This window comes from Crotalus tigris, unplaced genomic scaffold (assembly GCF_016545835.1).
Source record: "Crotalus tigris isolate CLP2741 ecotype Arizona unplaced genomic scaffold, ASM1654583v1 scf7180000020906.486998, whole genome shotgun sequence".
Lineage (NCBI taxonomy): Eukaryota > Metazoa > Chordata > Lepidosauria > Squamata > Viperidae > Crotalus > Crotalus tigris.
In genome coordinates this window covers 235,949-259,207 of record NW_024098248.1, presented here as the reverse complement: position 1 = coordinate 259,207, position 23,259 = coordinate 235,949, and the positions used below count along the sequence as shown (strand labels likewise).

Sequence of the window (23,259 nt, the reverse complement as noted above, 5' to 3'; positions counted from 1 at the left end):
CAGGATTAGGTTAAGGACTTACAGAGAGCTATGCTGCTTATAGAGATTCCAGAAAGAGCTGTTCCCAGCAGAAATCGGAGTGCACAATAGAGGTAAAAACTGGGGGCAAAGGCTACAGCAACTCCAGCCACCCCTTCCAGGAACAGAGATAACAAGGCAATGGGTCGTCGGCCACACCTGAACGAGAAGAATATTTGGTTAAGTTTGCCATTACAAGTAGACCCTGATTTACAACCATGTTCAAACTTACAATAGCGCTGGGGAAAAAAGTGACTAAAAAAAAGTTCCTCACACAACCATCACAGCATCCCCACAGTCACAGTCCTACATTTACGACGGATGCAGCGATCACCCTTTGCAACCTTCCCAATCAGCTTCTAACTGCGGAAAGCTGGATTTGGTTAACAGCCATGCGGTTTATTTAACTGCAGTGACTCGCTTAACAACCATGGCGAAAAGGTCATAAAATCAAGCTCAACTCACTTAACGACCGCTTTGCTTAACTACAAAAATTCTGCAATAGCGGCAAATATTTTAGCTCTGGTGTGGGATGAGGGTGGAGGTTTATCCGAGTTTATGGGTTGGTTTCCAAAAGGTTTGTTAGCAGGCTAGGTAATATCATCATCAGATTTTAGGGCAGGGGTAAGCCATCTTGGCTCTTTCATGACTTATGGACCAACTCCCAGAATTCCTGAGCCAGCATGGCTCAGCTTGGAAACCTCTCCCTTTCCCCTCAGCATGGCTGGCTCAGGAATTCTGGGAGTTGAAGTCCACAAGTCATAAAAGAGCCAAGGTGGCCTATCTCTGGCCTAGGCCTAGGCTGCTTTATGACTTATGGACTTCAACTCCCAGAATTCCTGAGCCAGCATGGCTCAGCTTGGAAACACCAGCTGGCAAACTTGGTACATGCAAGTTGTCTGTATTATTGTTGCAATGAATAAAATGTTTCTTTTATTTACGATATTTTTTTCTTCAATTTATTTGTGTCCTCCTTTTCATTGTAAAAAAGTTGGTCACCTTACTATATCTCTATTTAATAGTATTTCAGATGAGGAAATACTTTTGATCTAGGCCAGGGGTAGGCCACCTTGGCTCTTTTATGACTCGTGGACTTCAACTCCCAGAATTCCTGAGCCAGCATGGCTCAGCTTGGAAACCTCTCCCTTTCCCCTCAGCATGGCTGGCTCAGGAATTCTGGGAGTTGAAGTCCACAAGTCATAAAAGAGCCAAGGTGGCCTATCTCTGGCCTAGGCCTAGGCTGCTTTATGACTTATGGACTTCAACTCCCAGAATTCCTGAGCCAGCATGGCTCAGCTTGGAAACACCAGCTGGCAAACTTTGTACATGCAAGTTGTCTGTATTATTGTTGCAATGAATAAAATGTTTCTTTTATTTACGATATTTTTTTCTTCAATTTATTTGTGTCCTCCTTTTCATTGTAAAAAAGTTGGTCACCTTACTATATCTCTATTTAATAGTATTTCAGATGAGGAAATACTTTTGATCTAGGCCAGGGGTAGGCCACCTTGGCTCTTTTATGACTCGTGGACTTCAACTCCCAGAATTCCTGAGCCAGCATGGCTCAGCTTGGAAACCTCTCCCTTTCCCCTCAGCATGGCTGGCTCAGGAATTCTGGGAGTTGAAGTCCACGAGTCATAAAAGAACCAAGGTGGCCTACTCTAGTATAGGGGATGTCAGTGTCTGTGTTCTTCTGCTTATAAAGGCTTCGTATGTGGGTGTGTCAAGAGAGGGTCTTGTGATGTGTCTTGTGATGGGTCCCAGTTATATTTGTAAGTTGAGAGTTACTTTCAGAGAGAGCTCTTTCATCTAAGCTTAGGACCACAACCAAAAATGTTTGTACCGCTTTCCAAGCAAGTGGAAGTCTATCCAGATATGGACCTTAACCCCCAAAAGAAATATTCAGCCATCAATCCAGATCAACCCTCAGTTCCAAAAATTTGCTTAGTGAATGGCAAAACTTCCAAACAATTTGCTCTAACCCAGGGATGTCAAACTCACGACATCACGTGATGTTGTGCAATGTATTGGGCCAATTTTGCCATTGCCGGCAATGGGGTGGGTGCGTCTTCCAGATTACACGTCCGGCTCATGGGCCGGCAGTTTGACATCCCTACCCTAATCTTTTTTAGAATATAGGTAGTCCTCGACTTACAACAGTTCATTTAGTGACCGTTCGAAGTTACAACGGCACTTTAAAAAGTCGATTTAGGGCCATTTTTTTACACTCTCGACCATTGAAATGTCCCCCACAGTCATGTGATCAATTTTCAGATGCTTGGAAACTGACTCGTATTTATGACGGTCGCAGTGTCCCAGCGTCATGTGATCTCCTTTTGCGACCTTCTGACAAGCAAAGTCAATGGGGCAAGCCAGATTCGCTTAACAACCGTGTTATTAACTTAACAACTGCAGTGATTTACTTCAGAACCGTGGCGAGGAAGGTTGTAAAATGAGGCAAAACTCAATTAACCTAACAGCTGCAGTGATTCTCTTAACAACTTTGGCAAGGAAAGTGGTCAAATGGAGCAAAACTTAGTTACAAAGGTCTCACTTAGCAACAGAAATCTGGAGCTCCATTGTGCTGATAAGCCAAGAACTACCTGTAGTCTATTCCATGTCTGCTCCTGGCTTGATGTCAGCAAAGACCAAAGCGGGTCATTTTGCTCTCTTGAAGCCCCCCCTCTCTCCAGTTCCACACCTGGATGTGTGAAGGATTTGCCTAGCTGAGGGGTCTTCAAACTCGGCCCTTTTATGACTGATGGACTTCAACTCCCAGAATTCCTCAGCTGAGGAATTCTGGGAGTTGAAGTCCATGAGTCATAAAAAGCCCAGGTTTGAAGACCCCTGGCCTAGCTGGTCATAAAGGATGCCTAGTTTTTGGAAGCCACCCCTATGATCCTCCGGTTTGTCTTTCAAACCAGCCTCTTCTGCCCCTTCCCAAGTTTCTTTCCAGCCATAAATTGCTGTCTTCCATCCTGCACACTGGAATTATTTTGATCGCCTTACCAATCGCTCAACGGTCCTAACACAATTGCTCCAACGAGGAGGCCCGACATGAAGACGGACTGTGAGATATCAATTAAATCCTTTCTGTCACACACCAGGGAGAACTTAAGGGGGGAAAGGAAAAAATATTTAATGAAAAGGAACCAGACAGAGGAAATAACTTATTCCATGATCATAGTACATGCGTTACAAGAGGCACCACCAACAAGAAACAGGAGGTCCTAATCGTGCTACATAGGACTTTAGGCAGACCCTGTTTGGAATATTGTGTCCAGTTCTGGAGACCTGGCTTAAAAAAAAGACCTTGATAAGATTGAGCTAGTTCAGAGACAAGCAACGAAAATGGGGCAAGATCTGAGGAACAAAATGTATCAGGAGAGACTGGAGGAACTGAATAAATAAAGCCTGGAGGGCAGAAAGGAAAGTATTATTATTATTATTATTATTATTATTATTATTATTATTAATAATAATAATAATATCCGGTCTGAACATCTGGCTGACTGTGCGATGATCCATAATAATAATAATAATAATAATAATAATAATAATAATAATAATAATAATAATAATAATAATAATAAGTTGGAAGGGACCTTTGAGGTCATCTAGTCCAACCCCCTGCTCAGGGAGGAAACCCTACACCATTTCAGACAAATGGTTGTCCAGTCTCTTCTTAAAAACTTCCAGTGTTGGAGTGTGTGTGTGGGGGGGGGACATAATTGAAACTTTTAAATACATATAGTCCTCAGCTTACAACTGTTCATTTAGTGACCGTTCAAAATTACAACAGCACTGAAAAAAGTAACTTATGACCATTTTTCACCCTTATGACCGTGGCAGCATCTCCATGGTCACGTGATCTAAATTAGATGCTTGGCAACTGACTCATATTTATGACCGTTGCAGTGTCCCGGGATCACATGATCCCCTTTTGCCACCTTCTGACAAGCAAAATCAATGGGAAAACCAAATTCACTTAACAAGCGGGTCACTAACTTAACAAATGCAATGACTTTACTTAACAACGATGGCAAAAAAAGTTGTAAAATGGGGCAAAACTCACATAACAAATGTTTCACTTAGCAACATAAATTTTGGGCTCAGCTGTGGTCATAACTTGAGGACTACCTAGTGTGTTAAAGGTGTGAATAAGGTTCTAGATCAGGGGTGTCAAACTCAATTTCACAGAGGGCCGCATCAGCATTGTGGTTGCCCTTGGGGGGCCGGGTGGGTGTGGCCAGAGTGGGTGCAGCCTACTGGGTGGGCGTGGATGGAGTGGGTGTGGCCTACTGGGTGGGCATGGCCAGTTCTACATCATTCGCGTCAAGGGTGCCTGTGGGGGCCTGGGCAGGAGTGGGACAGATCTGAGGGTCTCTGGCAGAAGGGGGGGGGACCGGGGCAAGTGCCAAGGCATAGTCCACTGGGGCAAGTGCCAACATGGCCACCACACAATTGTACATTGGCTCCCGGCCGGCCTGGGCCAGATCCAAGGCAGCGGGGGCCGTTCCCTCACTGTTTCCAGGATAGCTTCATGGGCCACATGAAACCACTTCACAGGCCGCATCCGGCCCCTGGGCCTTGTGTTTGACATGTCTGGTCTAGAAGGCATTTTCAATATTAAGCAAAAATCAAGAACACAAGGGCATCACTTCAAACTGGCAGGAAGGAAGTTCAGAAGCCATGTTAGAAAGTCTTGCTTCAGGGAAATAGCAGAAGCCCAGAACCAACTTCGTGTGGAGGTAGGGGGTCCAATTGTCAGTAACTGATTTTAAACATGCTTGGGATAAACACATGTCCACTATCTGACACTTAAAAAGAATAAAAAAGCCTCGAAAGGCAGACTCAGTGGACCACTTTGGTCTTTTTCTACCATCAGTTTTAACAGAAGAACAGAATTGGAAGGAACCTAGTCCAACCCCCTGCTCAGGCAGGAAACCCTATACCAGTGGTGGCGAGCCTATGACACGGGTGCCAGAGGCGGCACTTAGAGCCCTCTCTGTGGGCACGCATGCCGTCACCCCAGTCCTAGGCCTTCAGCTAGGTTTTATAAAACCTTTTCGCTTTAGGCCTCTGCCGCCATGTGCCAAAAAAAAAAAAAGGTTCAATCAATCAGTCAATTTCAACTTCTCGCGGGGGGGGGGAATCTTGCAAAGTTGGAATTGATTGATTGAACTTTTTAGTCCCACCTAGTCTGCTGTTACCACCACAGCCATGCCCACCCAATGGGCCACGCCCACCCAATTGGCCACACCCACCCGGCACCCGACGATGCATAAGTGGGTTTTGGGTTGCAGTTTGGGCACTCGGTGTCTAAAAGGTTCGCCATCACTGCCCTATAACATTTCAGACAGATGGTGGTTCAATCTCTTCTTAAAATCCTCCAGTGTTGGAGCACCCACAACCTCTGGTGGGAAGCAGTTCCACTGGTTAATCGTTCTCACTATTAGGAAATTTCTCCTTTAGTTTCAGGTTGCTCCTTTCCTTGATTAGTTTCCATTCGTTGCTTCTTGTCCTGCCTTCAGATACTTTGGAGAATAGCTTGACTCCCTCTTCTTTGGGGCAGCCCCTGAGATACTGGAACTCTGCTATCATGTCCCCCCTCGTCCTTCTCTTCATTAAACTAGACATCCCCAATTCCAGCAACCTTTCCTTATATGTTTTAGCCTCCAGTCCCCTGATCATCTTTGTTCTTCTGGTCCAATCTACTGCTTGAGCAAGAGACCATATACCATTCTGGACAAAGGGCTGTCCGATCTCTTCTTACTTTTGATCCTTTCATTTGCATTTTTGTTGGACCTATGAGAAACAAGCTATTCTAAGATGGTAATGAGGCGAGAAAGTAAGCAAGCAAACCTGTATTCCGGTGAGCAGTTTAGGTATGGTTTCCCCCAAATAATAGTGTTGATCCTTAAGATCAGGGCTTTTCAACCAGTGGTACGGGTACCACCTGTGGTACATTGGCACTTGGCAGGTGGTACGCAACCATCCTAGAAAAGTGGTAGTGGGGGAGGGGAATGAGCTGAACCAGTGGCGGCAGCACCACACAAGCCTGAGCGAGAGATGGCTGGAGCTACAGGGCTGCCAGGGCTCAGTGGAAGCGCCAGGATGTTGCCATATCCTAAAAATGGTACAATGGGTGAAAAGGTTGAAAAGCCCTGTTTAAGATGACACAGCTTCAAGGGCCAGAAATATTGCACTGAACCAGTTCTCAAACCATGTCTCAAGTGCAGAAGAACCCTAGACACGATTTGAGAACTGGTTCAATGCAATATTTCTGGCCCTTGGCGCTGTGTCATCTTAAGCATCAGTACTTTGGGCAATTCACATTCTCTGTCCACATACCTTACAAGTAAGACATAGGGAAGTTTTGTTTGGATTTTAGTCGGAACACCATGGAAGGAAGGAAAGGGTTAAAAAAACCCGTATTAAATAATTAGGGTGGGCCATTTCAAATTGCAAGAGGATAATTGCATGTTGAATAGGCAGCTATGTTGCAATGCCCCCTACTGGTAGAAAGGCAGCAGGACAGGAGTCATCCAACACTTGCTTCTTCTTGCAGGATCCAAATGTGAGTTGGTCACTGGGACCAGAGGCTTTGTCTTCCAAATTTTCAGATTTGTGCTGGAGTCCATCTTCAGCAGTTTTGTGTGTGCACTTTTGTTCTGTCTCTAGTCCCGGTGACAGATCCAGATTGGATCCTGCAACATTATCCTGAGACAGGTATATTCTCCCTGCATCTTCTTGTCTATACAGAAAATTTCCTTCCCTTTATACCACATAAGCTGCAGGAAAGTTGCACTACACGATCTGTAAGCCAACATTCAGCAGTAAGAATTTCTTATTTCCTTTCGGTAGTTTTTTTTTCTTTCTTTCCCAACCTGGAGGGAGTTTCTTAAGCCATTGGGCTATAGGTCTCCAACTATGGTTTTTATTAATCAGCTTCCGAGCAGCATTTATTTATTTATTCATTCCCCAGAGGATGAATATTTATCATTCATTGATTAATTCGCTGTCTAATCCAACCAACTATCCATCCTGCGACCTTATGGTCATCCAGATTGCTTAGCTAGTGAAATTGGAGAGGCATAAAAAAAAAAATCTGATAATAAATCTTTTAAAAAGTCAGATTTATTTGATTTATACCATAGAACAGGGGTCCCCAACCCCAGTCCATGGACCAATACTGGGCCGCAGCATGCCAGCAACCGGTCCGCACAAACAAGCAAAGCCCCATCCGTGGGATGCAGACAGCACACAAAAGCACGCACTCTCTGGTCCGTGGAAAAACCTCTCTCCATAGAAACGGTCCCTGGTGTCCAAAAGGTTGGGGACCTCTGCCATAGAAGATACCCTATGCATCACACAAAGAAGCAAGGCATTTTGAAAGTGCCATGTGGAAAAAAATTTCTGCTCATATTTAATAGTAAGCAGCAGACATTCCTGGTGTTTAGAAGCACTTCTTCACATACTCCAAATCTTGTTTTTATTTTCCACGCAACCACAAACCCCTGAGGTGGGTTGGGCTGAGGGAGAGAGGGACTAACCTTGACTCTTTTATGATGGTGGACTTCAACTCCCAGAATTCCTGAGCCAGCCATGCTGAGGGGAAAAGGAGAGGTTTCCAAGCTGAGCCAGGCTGGCTCAGGAATTCTGGGAGTTGAAGTCCACGTGTCATAAAGCGGCCTAGGCCTAGTCCAGGGTAGGCCACCTTGGCTCTTTTATGACTCGTGGACTTCAACTCCCAGAATTCCTGAGCCAGCCATGCTGAGGAGAAAGGGAGAGGTTTCCAAGCTGAGCCAGGCTGGCTCAGGAATTCTGGGAGTTGAAGTCCACCAGTCATAAAGCGGCCTAGGTCTAGGCCAGAGGTAGGCCACCTTAGCTCTTTTATGATGGTGGACTTCAACTCCCAGAATTCCTGAGCCAGCCATGCTGAGGGGAAAGGGAGAGGTTTCCAAGCTGAGCCAGGCTGGCTCAGGAATTCTGGGAGTTGAAGTCCATGAGTCATAAAAGAGCCAAGGTTGCCTACCTCTGGACTAGCCCACTAGCCGGCTTTTGTGCCTGAGATAGAACTAGAACTCACAGCTTCCAAGCTTCTAATCCAGCTTCTAATCCTAACCACAATATCAAAGTAGCTCATGGAGTGAGAGGGAAGGATTGGCCAAAACTCTCCTAGGGCAAAGTTCCCCAACTTTTTTGGCTTTGCAGACCGGGGGGACGGGCGGGGGGAAGGAATGGTCTCATGCATGCAACAGGTAAGCACACCACAGCTCCATTTGCACAAGGGGTGGGCAAGTGTGCATAGGTCCACTTGTGTGAGCGGTGGGCACGTGCGCCCACCACTCACACAAATGGAGCTCATGCACGTGCTGTCGCCCACGGTTCGCATGATTGGGGATGTGCATGTGGTTGCCCTTCATTTCCGCAGCCTGGTTCTGAAGGGCTCAAGGTGTGTTGGTGGGCTTCGACTCGGAGCTTGGGGACCCCTATCCTAGGTAGATTCTGAATTTGAGGAGAACTAGAGTGAAATGTCTAGATCAGTGGTTCTCAACCTTTTTAATGCCGCGACCCCCAACCAGTCGTAAGTCGAGGACTACCCAATCGGTCGTAAGTCGAGGACTACTCAACTGGTGCAGCACTGTTTGTAGAATGGGACTTTTGGTGGGCTCAGCAGGGCAGAGACAGCCTGGACAATTCCTATTGGCTTTGGAAAGCCAATAGAATTAGATGCTATTCAAGAGAGTAGAATAAAAGGGAGTAGCACAGCAAAGGAAAAGGGGGAAAAAGTGGCGGACTGCGTTGTTTGGCGACCCCCGTGAAATGGTCGTTCGACCCCAAATGGAGTCCTGACCCACAGGTTGAGAACCACTGGTCAAGATGGAGGTGAAGAGAGGTACTGTTCCAAATTCTCCTGGCTGGCTTGGGTGCCTAAGGGAGGACTAGAATTCTCAATTGCCTGGTTTCTTGTCCAGCACCTTCATTACAGCACCAAACTAGCTCCCCTGATATCCTGAGAAGGAATAATCCAGCAAGCATAGGATTCCTTACTGTGGTGGCAAGTAACAAAAAGCCGATGTGCGAGAAGAGTATCAGATTCTTCAATCACGAAGTCACGTTAAATTATGGTCTATCTCAGGGGTCTCCAAACTTGGCAACTTTAAGACTTGTGGACTTTAACTTTAATTCCTCAGCCAGCCATGCCACAAGTCTTAAAACTGTTAAATTTGGAGATCCCTGGGCTGTCTAGGTAGCTATCCAGGTGTCAATGTGACTTTAGATTGAATTTCTTGTTTTTTATCATCCAAGGGAGCTGTGAGTTTCTGAGTCAGCTTGCAGTTAAATGCTGGATTTCATGGTTTTGTTTCTTCACAGAAGCTACCAGATTTGGCTTGCAAATGTTCAGATAGACCAGGGCTTTTCAACCTTTTCACCCACTGTGCCACTTTTAGGATATGGCAACATCAGAGTACCACCAGTCACCTAGCAAGGGGTCAAAAACTTGATGACCACAAAAAAAAAAAAAGGAAAAAAGTGATAAAGTACAGGTAGTCCTCGACTTACAACAGTTCACTGAGTGACTGTCCAAAGTTACAATGGCACTAAAAAAGTGCCCCCCAAGCCACAGCTGAGCAAGACACCTGCTTGTTCACCCAGTGGCACTCTTCCTCCTGTCCAAGGTTTTCATTGTTGTGTGCGTTTCTGTTGAGGATTGGCAGTGGGGGTGGGGTGAGGGGGTGTTTGGTTTTTATTCCCCCCGTCTCCTGGGTGGTTGCAGCAGGTTTTGGTCACTTCACATGACCCTGGGACACTGTGACCGTCATAAATATGAATCAGTTGCCAAGCATCTGAATGTAAATCACAAGACCTGGAGATGCTGCAACATTCTAGTTGATCGGCGCTTCTTCAGGGCTCAGCAGAAGCACCAGGATCAGTGCCGTGCTCCAGCTGGAGCCTGGCGCTGATTCTGTCTCTTCCACTGTGCCCTGACAGCCCTGCAGCTCCAACCATCTCTCGCTCAGGCTTGTGTGGTACTGCCACCGGTTCAGCTCATTCCCTTCCTCTGCTACCACTTTTCTAAGATGGTCACGTACCACCTGCCAGGTGCCAATGTACCACAGGTGGTACCCGTACCACTGGTTGAAAAGCCCTGAGATAGACTACTGCTTGTAGGAGACACCACTAGATAGCAACAAGGGGTTAGATGTTTTCTGTATCTCTTTGCTGCCATCTACAGGTCATCTGAATTTTAATAACCCAAATTGAGTAGCTTAAAACAGTAGTTCTCAACCTTTTTAATGCCACGACCCCCAACCGGTCGTAAGTTGAGGACTACTCAACCGGTTGTAAGTCGAGGACTACTCAACTGTTTGCAGAATGGGACTTTTGGCGGGCTCAGCAGGGCAGAGACAGCCTGGACAATCCTATTGGCTTTTGAAAGCCAATAGAATTAGACTCTATTCAGAGGCCAATGGAATAAAAGGGAGTAGCACAGCTAAGGAAAAGGGGAAAAAATGGCGGACTGCGTTGTTTGGTGACCCCCGTGAAATGGTCGTTCGACCCCAAATGAGGTCCCGACCCACAGGTTGAGAACCACTGCTCTAAAACCTAACATCCTTTGTAGGCAGTCAAACTGTAGAATGTATTGTAGCTGAATATACTAGAATGAATCTTTTCAGTCTTTCTTCTCACTTCCTATCAAATCTCTAACTGGCAAACTTTCAAATCTCCTAGTAAGTTTTTTTTAATGTATCTAATTAACAATTCTTGGCAGTTTAAAAGCTTTCTCTTTTGCAATTTCAAGTTGGCCAAACAAATGCATTGCTGTCACACCGATTTTGAATTTTTTTCTTATAGTCTAAAACTTCTTTATCTATTTAGGAAACTAATATATCCCCTAATCCTAACTGCTCTGAAGGGTTTACCAAAACTAAATATAATGCAGTGGATTCTCAACTTTGATCACTTTAAAAATCTCTGGATGCATGCTGGTTAGGGAATTCTGGGCATTGAAGTCCAGACCTTTTAAAGTGGCCAAAACTTAATATAATGCAACTATGCAGGAGGAAAATGAAATCATTAAAAGACCCAAAGCCCAGATCATTTTTTTAGGCTTCTCCACAGGTCATTAGAAAGGAACCTGGAAGAAGCACAGTGTTGATGAATCCAGTGAAACCAGATGAAGTGCATGGATGGAAGCCAAGGTTCCTTGGTGCTCTGTAAGCTTGGTTATTTTCTTGCAGACGTTTCATTACCAAACTAGGTAACATCATCAGTGCTTTGGGTAATGAAACATCTGCAAGAAAATAACCAAGTTCAGAGAGCACCAAGAGTCCTTCATTTCAACTCTGAGCTGCAAATATTCTCCTTTATTGGATGGAATTCACTCTGAGATCTAGGTTCTATAGAACTATGGGTCCTTAACATGAAAATGTCCATTGGACTTTCAAAGTAGCTAAAAATTGGGGCAATGGATCAGTACAATGTGATATGGTGTGTCTCTTCTAACAAAAACCAATCATCCCGTGTAGCAATCTGGAGTAGACCCCCATGTCTGGTCTTTAAAGGGCTACTTGTAGGTGGGGGGAAATTTAATCTCCTTATTAATTGCAGGCAGTTGCCCAGAGACAACTTCTATTGCAAATATTATGCTTACTTTCTCTCGTTTATTTTTGCCTTTTAACTCCTGGCAGAAAAACCTCCCAGTTTTATACAAAAACTAAACATTTAATTCAAGAAGAAAAAGAGATTCCCAAACCTGAGTAACCAGAGAAGGTTTTGGATTGGAAGGATAAATCCATCCATCTTGGCACTTCTCTGTTGAATTCAATCCAGACTGCGGGATGGTCTCCAAGTTGGTTTCCACAGGAGTATACATGAGACATTGTTCTAAGGTCCCGTCAGGTTTTCGGGGAATGGTCAAATTCAGCTTCTCCTCTTCGGTCAAGTTCAAGCGGACGGTGTCCAACCAATTAGTGTTGCAGTGATGAGACACTGGAAGGACCATGAATAATTGGCTGAACATATGAAAACCAACGAAGGGTGAAATTATAGTGATCATCAGTACCAGCCAATGTTGGAATCGGCCAAAATCATTAAGAGCTTTGATGATTTCTCCAATATCAGTCATGGCTGTTTTCTTTCTGCCTTTCTCTCTGCTACTATCTACCCTCAGTCTAATCTGTCTACTCAAATAACCCTCTGGAATTCAACCACCTCTGGAATTAATGGTTAAACACAGTATAAACTTTGACATAACACTCAGTGAAGCACAGGAACGGTATTCTTAATAATAGCCTTAATACATGACATGTTACACTTTCACAGCCACCCTTTGTGTAAAAGATTAATTGCCAACTTTGCAGCTTACCAACCAAAGAGAGCAAAGCTCATAAGGAGCCATCAAAAGTGAAGGGAAATGGAAAGATTGACAGCCTCAGAGGAAGAGAGGTGTCGTCTCACTTTCAAAAATTTTAATTAAGATATCTTTTGAAGAGAGAGGTCTATTTTTCACAGGGATGACAGTCTGAAGAATTTAGTCGAAATCAGAGGAGTGGGTGATGGGATTTTTGAGGGGGCAATAATATAATTGATGATGTAATATGATTGATGGCATCCTAACCAGGGACAACTTACATAATTCACACATTAATTATAAACCATGTTGTAGAAATCCTAAAGGCTATGTGCAAAACCATGCTAATATGGGTTTGCACATTGTCTGATTTGGACACCTTATGTAAGAACCTAGCCCTCTGGAGAGGTAGAAGAAGACAACCAGGATCAACAGGGATGGGTCAGTTGCAAAAGCAATTGGTACACCATTGAAATAACTGAAGAATTAGGTTGGCAACAGATCATCCTGGAGAAGGTATATCTAGAAAAAAAATAACCAGAATAACAGAGTTGGAAAGGACTTTGGAGGCAGGAAGCCTATTCCTTTCAGATAAATTGTTGTCCAATCTCTTATTAAACTTGTCCAGTTATGGAGCACACACAACTTATGGAGGCAATTTGTTCCACTGATTAATTGTTCTTACTGTCAGAAAATTCCTCCTTAGTTCTAGGTTGCTTCTCTCCTTGATTAGTTTCCATCCGTTGCTTCTTGTCCTGCCTTCAGATATTTTGGAATGGGTTGACCCCTTCTTTTTTGTGACAGCTCCTCAAATATTGGAAGACTGCTATCATGTCATCCCTAATCCTTCATTTCATTAAACTAGACATGGCCATGTGGCTGGAGTCAACACCAACTTGATGGGGAACAATCAGACAATCAATCTGTCAATGTGAAGCTCCTGCTTTCTGGAGAAGTGTATCGTGCTGGGAAAGACGGAAGGAAAGAGGTCAGCCATCCAGAAGGTGGGTGGATTTAGTTAGTGTCAATGGGTGTGCTCTTGGAAGAAATGAAGGACCAAACTGAGGAACATCATTCTAGAGAAAGTGTGACTCTTAACACTAACTTGATGGCACATAATCAATAAGCCAACCAATCTATGCGAACACCCAGCACCCTGGTGGAGTCTATGATGCTGGGATAGGTAGAAGGAAGGAAGGGGCAACCAGCAGCAAAGAGGAAGGATTCAGTTACAAATGTGATGGGTGCACTGTTGGAAGACTTGCTACAGATTGTCTTGGAGGGTATGAAACACTGATTGCTCAATCCATCTATCTTGTCTGAGCCCTGATTTGCTAATTATCTGCAAGATCCCAAAACAAATTCCCATGTCATGTTTTGGTCCTCACTTGATTGCAATTACCCTAGACAAGAAAAACTTGGGCGTTGAGGACATAGTTAGCTGAAGCTAATGAATTGCAATCCTCCAGAAAGACTTGCAAAGTGGTCTCTCTCCATCTTTCTTACGGGTCCTAGATGTTGTGAGGATCCCTCTTCCTATTGCAGTGTTTTTCAACCTTGACCGGTTGATGAGATGTGGACCTCAATATGGACTGGAGAATTCTGGGAGTTGAAGTCCACACACCTTCAAGTGGCCAAGGTTGAGAAACATCTATTGAATTGGGAAACCTGGGGAAGGATGTTTTGATTAGCGTCATTCCTCCAACCTACATTTGTCAGTCTCTTTGGCTGCAGGGAGGATATCCTGTGAGGTAATTCTTATTGAATGTTCACAATTCGAAGTGATATTTCTGAGGAAAATATAGTACAGGCAGTCCTCGTCTTATAACTACAATTAAGCCCAACATTTCTGTTGCTAAACAAGAAAGTTGTTAAGTGAGGTTTGCCCCATTTTACAACCTATCTTGCCACAGTTGTTAAGTGGATCACTGATGTTAAGTCAGTAACACAATTGTTCAATGGTTTCCCCATTGAGTTTGCTTGTCAGAAGGTCACAGCAGGGGATCACATGACCCTGAGGCAATGCAACCACCATAAGTACATGCCAGTCTGATCACGTGAGAATGGGAATGCTACAATGGTCGTAACTATGAAAAATGATGTCACTTTTTTCAGTGCCATTGTAACCGTGAACAGTCACTAAAAGAATGGTTGTGAGGGCTACTTTTAATTGGTTCCTGCTTGGCAGAAACAGGCAATGAAAAAATTTAAATATTCTGATTTTAACTAATGCCGTGTTTACCAGTACAAAGCACTTTTAAACAAAGAATTACAATTTAACTATTTATAATGCCACGTCCCTATTTCCCACATGTGAGTGTGTTATTGGTAAACCACTTGCGATATCTGCAGAAAAAAGAAAACAGAACTTTAACACTCCCCAAAGTAATGGATATTTTTTATTGATTAAAAATTAGAGAAATGACATGCAATAAAATACAAAGTCAAAGGGGGAAAAAAGGCTGAATATTTTACATCTTTTGTTAAAATCTACAATACACCAAATTGTGTAGAGGTTTCTTTTATATTAATACACCACCCCTCCTCAAGGCTATTAACTAAGTTTTTAAAAATACAAACCAATTTCTAGGTTCAAGTTCAAAATTTACCCAAAATAAAAACCCTCTGATCCGCAAGGATATAAAGGTTAGAAATAATTTCTAAACTACTAAACAACAACAACAACAAAAATCATTGGCACTTTTTGAACCTCAAGAATAAAATAGTTGTCTAGCACTTCTAGTATCCAGAGGGGGGGGGGAAAGAAAAAAAGAAAAAGAAAATACTATTTATTAAGAGACAACAGGCCGAGAAATATAGTAGCAAAGTAGTTCTGGATCATTGAAATAATCATTATTATAATAATACACGGGAACAGCCATTAGGGATATTCTTGTCTGCTACACCTGGATTAGACAGAGACAGGAATGAAGAAGGAGTGAGTATATAGATAGCTACTGCATCAAGATACAGTGGATTCGAAGGTACGCGCAACATGCAGGCCTAGTGATTTAATACTGTACCAGAATTATTTGCTCTCTGTAGCTGAAGATGGGATGAAGTAAAACGGATAGCTACTTTGTTCCTCACGCTGGCCATATGCCATCTCAGGGTACCCCGATTCAGGGCCACAACCCACCCCCCCTTTCAGCAAGAGATCCTCTTTCCGCGTGATCACACCTGGGCATGGATATTGGGACGAAGGCTGTGCCCTGCAGTGACAATAACATCACTGGTTCCAAAGAATTTCTGGCCAAACAGAAGCAGAAGTTTCATGGAGCCTCTGAGAGCGCTTCCCTCATCCAGGTGAGGACCCAGCCCCCCTCCCCCCCAGTTCAGAGGTCTATCCCAAACAATTAACCAAGAACGGTTGACTTCTGCCCCTCCTGAAGGATTTTAAATCAAGAAAATGACTTCAAGGATTCATTCAAGAATATACCGTAGCTTGCTTGTTCATAAGTCACCTAGCCCAAGGGTGGGAAAGTTTGGAAGTTTTGGAGAGGTCACACACAGACACACTAACTCAGCCCAAGCAGTTCTCTTTTCAGCCTCCACCCCATAACTGCTGTATAAACATTTCTGCTTTTCAAGCTCTTTCTTCAATAGGTGTCCACATCTGGAGCAGTTCTGCTAATGACCTATGAGCAGATCTAGCGACACAAAAATTAGAGGTGAACAATAAATACATCAAACAATAAAGGAAAACTAGCCCCCATGGCTGCTTGGAGAAGAAAAATGTATTGCATCAGAAGATCTGAGAACCCCAATCTCCACTCTCCACTTACCCATCTCAGGAGATTCAATGTGGACACAAATTGGAGAGGGATCTGTGTAACAGCTCCCTCTCCCAATATTCCACAACATGTTGTGAGGACATTTATTACTGTCCTAAACCTGAGTTTAGAAACCAGGTTTGGAAGCTTAAATGTCACGTTGGTTCAATCAGCAATGAAACAAAAGGAGGAGGAGCTATATAAAACAGTTCATAATGTCTTGCCTGGGCCCCACACCCTATCTATCAAAAAGCTACATCCAGGGATGAGGCTTAACTCCATTGGTTTGCTGTGCAAATTAATATTAAGGCGAAAACAATGTGGATGTACAGAACACTTCAAAGCTAAGCAGTGATACACAAAAACGGGAGGGGTCGAGTGGCTGCTATAGGATGGGGAGAGAAATCCATACCATTTTATTGTTCACATCGTGCATTATAAATGTTTCTTTTTTCCCCAAACTAAGTATATAATTTATAGGTTAAAAATCCAAAACAACAGAAAGGAAAAAAAAAACAACCATACCAGATACTAATAATGTCTTAAAAAACAAACCAACACTAAATATGAGTTATAGTGGTTTCAGTTACTTTATGTTGATCAAACTTTTGATATGTGAGCAGAGTATTTTTTTTTAAAAAAAGAAACAAAACACTATTGGCAAATTCCAAGCAGTGCAGCAAAGCATCGATTTGCCAGATATGTATCTATCTGGCAATTTCATTTATTGCTGTAAAAACTGAACAGGGGCGGTTTCATATTTACCACTCTATGAAGGAAGGACGTAAGAAAGGTAAAAGGATTTTTAATGAAATGGGTGGGGTTTTGGGGGGGGGATTAAAATGGGAATTAGGAAATCATCTGCAGTGGTCAGTGGTAGAAAAGACTCACGTTTAGAGAATTCCTAATTGCCAGTCCATACAATCAACTTCCGCTCCGTCCCACGTGCAAAGGACATCTGGTTTATGAATTGTCACATGCTGAACTACACCTGAAGGATTTAAATGACTTCCAGCAGACTTGCAAAACAATCTCAATAGCCTACTTACACAGGAATCCCTTCGGCAAAAAACAAGAGACCATCTTTTGGATGAGAAAAATATGCAGACTGATGAGAGAGGAAATACGTCAGAATAAGGCAGTCTGCGTGCCAGGTCTTCTGCAGAACCTCAGACTTTTCTGAGGATTCTGTCACCAGAATGCCACGATTTTAAAGAAGCTGGAAATTATTTCAGGGTTATGGGTAGATTTCTCTTGGCGGAAATCCAATTTTCTCTTGCTTTCCACCAGGAGATTCTTGAGGGATGTTTGAGGAAGAGTGGAAACCCAACAACCAAATCTGATAAATCTGAAAGGCTGAAATTTTGTCTTCTGAGGAAAGTTCAGGAATATTCATTCTGGCTGTGCCACTCTCCCTTTTTTTGCCCAGATAAGCAACTGAGCATAAGCAAGTTTCAAAAGGAAACAAGAGCGTGATAAAGAAAAGTACACAAGATGGATCTTTGGAATGGAACATCCTCTAGTCTAGTTTGTGTGCTGCAAAATCCTCTCCTTGGCCTGGTGGACGGCCAGCTTCTACGTGTGGTCCCTGCCTCTTGCAGCAGAATTGCTCTTTTCTATCCATTGCGCAATTGTCAAGGCTGCTTAGATAATGATGAACAAAATATTTTTGGCACCAGATGTTTCAACCATTGGGTCTATATTGTCAGTCTACCAGAACAAGGGTGAGTGGGGAGAAGGCCCAGCGAGACAGCCAATGGAGGATGAAGGAAACACAGCTGCACAGAAACATAATGTTTCTTCACCGATAACTTGATTGCAAATAGAAGGGGAAAAATTAAGGCTAGTTTTATCTCAGGCCAAGCAATTCCTTCTGCGCCCTGAATATAGAAAAGGTGGCTTAAACCAAGGATTTCACTTATTCAAGATTTCACTCAGTTTTCTGCAGTAAATTCAGCCTGTATTCTGACACTCCGCAACAGCTTCCACTGTTATTGGTTTTTTTTTTTATTAAAAATACCTGCCTGGTTAGACGGACCATAAATCAAAATGTCTTTGCTGTTTACCAGTCAGGTAAAAATGATCCAACTCATCACATCAGGACAATTGTTAAGGAGCAGCGAAACCCTTCTTTCGTACTCAGTAGTAATGTTTCTATTTTTTGTTAGTTTTTAAATAGTTAAGGCAGACATTCCCAACCAGAGGTCTTCTGGTTACATCCCGACAACCCCTGGAATTCCCGGCCCTCTTAGCTATAAAGCCAAAAGTTGTAGGCACAGCCTAGTTGGTGGGCACTCAGCTGGGGAAGGCTGAGTTAAGGCAATAATAAGTACAAGCATGCGGGGGAGGAGGGAGGGAGGGAATGGGAGAGAGGGAGGAAGGGAAGGGAGGGAGGAAAGAAGGAATGAGGGAAGGAAGGAAGGAAGGAGGGAAGAAGTAGAGGAGCAAGAGAGGGAAGGAGGGAAGGAAAGGAAGTAAGTAGGGGAGGGAGGGAGGAAGGGAAGGGGAAAGAAGGAAAAAAGAAAGGAAGGAAGTAGGGGAGGGAGAGAGGGAAGGGGAAAGAAGGAAGGAAGGAAATAAGTGAGGAACGGAGGGAGGGAAGGAGGAAGAAAGGAAATAAGTGAGGAACGGAGGGAGGGAAGGAGGAAGAAAGGAAATAAGTGAGGAACAGAGAGAGGGAGGGAAGGAGGAAGGAAGGAAAGAAGTAGGGGAGGGAGGAAGGAAGGAAGTAGAAGAGAGAGGGAGGAAAGGAAGGGAGAAATGAAAGAAGGAAGGAAAGAAGAAAGGAAGGAAGGAAATAAGTGAGGAATGGAAGGAGGGAAGGAGGAAGGAAGAAAGGAAATAAGGGAGGGAGGGAGGAAAGGAGGAAGGAAGGAAGGAAGAAAAGTAGGGAAGGGAGGAAGGAAGTAGAAGAGAGGGAGGGAGGGAGGGAGGAAAGAAGTGAGGAACAGAGAGAGGGAGGGAAGGAGGAAGGAAGGAAGGAAGGAAGGAAGGAAGGAAGGAAGGAAAGAAGTAGGGGAGGGAGGAAGGAAGTAGAAGAGAGAAGGAGGGAGGGAGGGAGGAAAAAAGGAAGGAAGGAAAGAAGTGAGGAACGGAGGAAGGAAAGGAGAAGGATGGTTGGGAAGATGGGAGGGAAGGATGGTTGGAGAGAGGGAAGGGAGAAAGGGAGGGAAGGAGGGAGGAAAGGAGGGAGGGAGGCAGAGGTGGGGGAAAAACAGTGGGTGGGTGGAACAGAAGCCAAATGCCTCCAAGGCAGTAGTGTTGTAGACCTCCTTGATGCTACTTGGGAAGAAATGAAGTTAAAGCTTCTAAGAACGAGAGGGCCTGTAGTTTTGGTTCTTTGGCAGGAGTGGTTTTGCTTTTTTGGCCAACAGAAGCATTTGTACGTTGCACCTATGGATTGCGACCATAAGCACGGAGTGTTGTTTTTAGTTGATGCTGAGCTGAGCAAATCCAATAAGTTTGCTGTCATCGGGTATTTCAGACACTTCCACGCCTGATGCCTGAAATGCAAGGAAACAGAATCCATTGTTTTACCAGGACACGAAAAGGACCGAGGCCTTGAAGGACAGGAGCCAAAGCTACGATCAAGACTAGAGTCAGATTAAAAAAGAGAGAAAACTTGAGTCCAGAGCAGGGCTACCACAAAGAAGAGGCAGTCAAGCTATTCTCCAAAGTACCTGAAGGCAGGACAAGAACCAATCAAGGAGAGAAACAACCCAGAACTAAGGAGAAACTTCCTGACAGTGAGAATAATTAATCAGTGAAATGGCTTGCTTCTACAAGTTGAGGGTGTTCCATCACTGGAAGTCTTCAAAAAGAGACTGGACAGCCATTTGTCCGTAATGGTGCAGGGTCTCCTGCTTGAGCAGGGGGCAGGACTAGAAGACCTTCAAGGTCCCTTCTAGCTCTGTTATTCTGTCTTCTCCAACTTGGGCATTTTCCAGATCTGTGGACTTCAGCAACCTGAATCCCCAGCAGTGATGATGGTGGTTGAAATATCCTAGTCCAGGGGTGGTGAACCTATGGCCCGGGTGCCAGAGGCGGCACTTAGAGCCCTCTCTGTGGGCACGTGCGCCGTCTCCCCAGTCCTAGGCCTTCAGCTGGGTTTTATAAAACCTTTTCGCTTTAGGCCTCCACTGCCATATGCCAAAAAAAAAAAAAAAAAAAAGGTTCAATCAATCAGTCAATTTCAACTTCTCGAGGGGGGGGAATCTTGCAAAGTTGGAATTGATTGATTGAACTTTTTAGTCCCATCCAGTCTGCCGTTACCACCGCAGCCACACCCAGCCAATGGGCCACGCCCAGCCAATCGGCCACACCCACCTGGCACCCAATGATGCATAAGTGGGTTTTGGGTTGCAGTTTGGGCACTCGGTCTCTAAAAGGTTCACCATCACTGTCCTAGGGCATGAAATCCACAGATCTAAAATGAATCTAATAAATGAAAGCCGATCTACTTTTAAAAGATAGAGACAATAACCAACTCGACAAAAAAGATATAAAAACATGCCTGGCATTCAACTCAATCCAAGCACATTGGATATCCGGAAATAAACCAGCTTCAATCCATTGCTTAATATTTGCAGAGCACAAACATTTTTTGTTGAGCTGAACAAATGCAGCATTTGGCCAAAAGAGGTTGAAGCAACTTTTTAGAAAGATTTGAATAGTCAGGGGGAATATATATATATATATAAATACCAGCTTGAAAGTGACTGATCGGTTCGTCTGAGGCTCTTCCACAATTTTTTGCAAGTTCGCAGCAACTGAAACAATAGGGAAGACACACTCAGTGATGGGCATCTCAGTTTTATGAACAAATCCCCCCCCCGCCCCCGGGCATCAGCCAAGAATATACAGGCAAAAGGAAGGTCAGCTTGTCCTGCTGTGTCTGAAAGCAAAATAAAGTGACACAAACTGGCACGGGGCTAAAAATCTCAGGGAATTTTTTCTCTATAAGGCTTGCATTACCTATAACTAAATCTCTGCCATCCACCAGTCCAGCCGAGATGAGTTCTTGGGATACTCCATCTGCAGTGTCTGGAAAGAACCATAATTAGACAGATAAATCCATGCTAGATACCATCTATTTCAGTGGTTCTCAACCTGTGGGTCAGGATCCCATTTGGGGTCAAACGACCATTTCACGGGGGTCATCAAACAACGCAGCCCGCCATTTTTTCCCCCCTTTTCCTTAGCTGTGCTACTCCCTTTTATTCTATTGGCTTTTGAAAGCCAATAGAATAGACTCTCTTGAACAGAGTCTAATTCTATTGGCTTTCAAAAGCCAATAGGAATTGTCCAGACTGTCTCTGCCCTGCTGAGCCCGCCAAAAGCCCCAGTCTGCAAACAGTGCTGCACCAGTTGAGTAGTCCTCGACTTACGACCAGTTGAGTAGTCCTTGACTTACAACCGGTTGGGGGTCGTGGCATTAAAAAGGTTGAGAACCACTGAGCTAGATGCTATCTTTGATTCCACCACTTATACTCTGGAGATATCTGATTCTATCTAGTTTTTGTTTTACAGATACAGGTAGTCTTCAACTTATAACCATTCGTTTAGTGACTGTTTAGTTACAATGGTACTGAAAAAAGGGACTTATGACCGTTTTTCACACTTATGGCCATTGCTGTGTCCCCGTAGTCACGGGATCAGAATTCAGATACTTGGCAACTGGCATGTATTTACGACAGTTGTACTGTCCTGGGATCACCTTTTGTGACCTTCCCAGCCAGCTTCCGACAAGCAAAGTCAATGGGGGAAGCCAGATTAGGTTAACAACTGCATATTCACTTAACAACTATACCTAAAATGGTCATAAATTGGGGCACAACTCACTTAACAATTGCCTTGCTTAGCAACAGAAAGTTTGGATTCCATTATGGTTGTCAAGAGTTACCTGTAGTCCTTGTGTAATGATGGTCATTGGGACTGGCAATTCTGTTGCTGGGCAATGTGGCAGTAATGTGGAACTCACACAACCTTGCTGGCTTATGACCATACTTTTAGTTGCTGTCATTAAGTGAGACATCACGTTATCACAACTTGTATCCTTCTGCAGACTTTCCTATTGACTCTGCTGATTAGAGGATGGCAGTGAAGGTCACAATCTGGCAATCAAGTGACTATGAGATGTCGTGACTGTCTAAACTGCACAACACCTACCAAGTGCCCAAATCACAATCATGTGACTACAAGGATCCTGCAATGGCCGTAATTTTGAGGACCTGGTTGTAAGTCTCTTCAATTGGCACCATTGTAAGTTTGAACAGTCGCTGAAGAAACGGTCTTAATGACACACTTATTTAGTGGCTGTTCAAACTTACAATGACATTGAATGAGAACTGCCTATATATAACCTTGCCTTTATTTTATTATTTTATTATAATCTATTTAGGACATCTTGTGGAAGAAAGCGAGAATATATTCCTTTTTTTTTTTTTTTAACCAGAATCACTGCAAAGGTTTGCAGTATTTCATGAGAGATTGAGCTACGATTGATTAGTTGAAAAGGTAAAGGATGCTACACATCACCAGGTAATAGCCACAGGATTGAGTTAAACAGTTCTTCATCTATAATTCCCATAATCCTCAGCCAAAATGGGAAATGGTCACACAAGTAAGTCATCTGGAAGTCACAAGGCCCTTTATGATCCTCTGAGAAGTTGCACATTCAGATTAAATCTCAAATCAAAGGCATCCGTATGACACATTGCGAAGATTTTAGTCCTTGAACAAACAGATTTGCTTTCAACTCCATCTTTCAAACATTTTGGGAGCCTCTATCTAGAAAAGATCCAGCAGGCCTATGGATTCATTTTTTTAAAAAATGAGAATTTTCTTATCTGCTCTATCATGGGACACGACTTTGCTTTATATTTAGGGAATCTCTTTTTAACTGGGACTTTTGACATGTACCCCCCCCCCCATCAGCATACAGCCTCCAAACAAAATCTGGTCACTAATGGGCTTTTTTCATCCCGCTCACCTCTTCCGGGTGTGAATTCAAATCGGATGTCATTCAGCTCCTTTTTTGAATTCCTGTTGGGGTGGAGAGACACAGTTAGATGTTATCAATATCTGTGCTACAGACGAACATTAAAT

The 23,259-nt window shown here is 43.7% G+C and overlaps 2 protein-coding genes across 3 annotated transcripts in view; both read right to left on the bottom strand.

The window, feature by feature from the left end:
• LOC120319630 (solute carrier family 22 member 13-like) overlaps positions 1 to 12,171 on the bottom strand; it is a 35,321-nt gene extending 23,150 nt beyond the window's left edge. Inside the window, exons 1-3 of the mRNA XM_039368704.1 lie at positions 11,783 to 12,171; positions 3,028 to 3,131; positions 23 to 177 (exon numbers count right to left, since the gene is read on the bottom strand). Coding sequence (XP_039224638.1) covers positions 23 to 177; positions 3,028 to 3,131; positions 11,783 to 12,154 — 631 coding nt within the window. The 5' untranslated portion in view covers positions 12,155 to 12,171. The remainder of the gene's footprint in view (positions 1 to 22; positions 178 to 3,027; positions 3,132 to 11,782) is intronic.
• A 7,066-nt stretch (positions 12,172 to 19,237) lies between these two features.
• OXSR1 (oxidative stress responsive kinase 1) overlaps positions 19,238 to 23,259 on the bottom strand; it is a 96,804-nt gene continuing 92,782 nt past the window's right edge. For both annotated transcript variants that reach the window (XM_039368706.1, XM_039368707.1), the window contains 4 exons: positions 23,144 to 23,196; positions 21,127 to 21,195; positions 20,857 to 20,921; positions 19,238 to 19,655 (listed from right to left, as the gene is read on the bottom strand). In XM_039368706.1, coding sequence (XP_039224640.1) covers positions 19,581 to 19,655; positions 20,857 to 20,921; positions 21,127 to 21,195; positions 23,144 to 23,196 — 262 coding nt within the window. In that variant the 3' untranslated portion in view covers positions 19,238 to 19,580. The remainder of the gene's footprint in view (positions 19,656 to 20,856; positions 20,922 to 21,126; positions 21,196 to 23,143; positions 23,197 to 23,259) is intronic.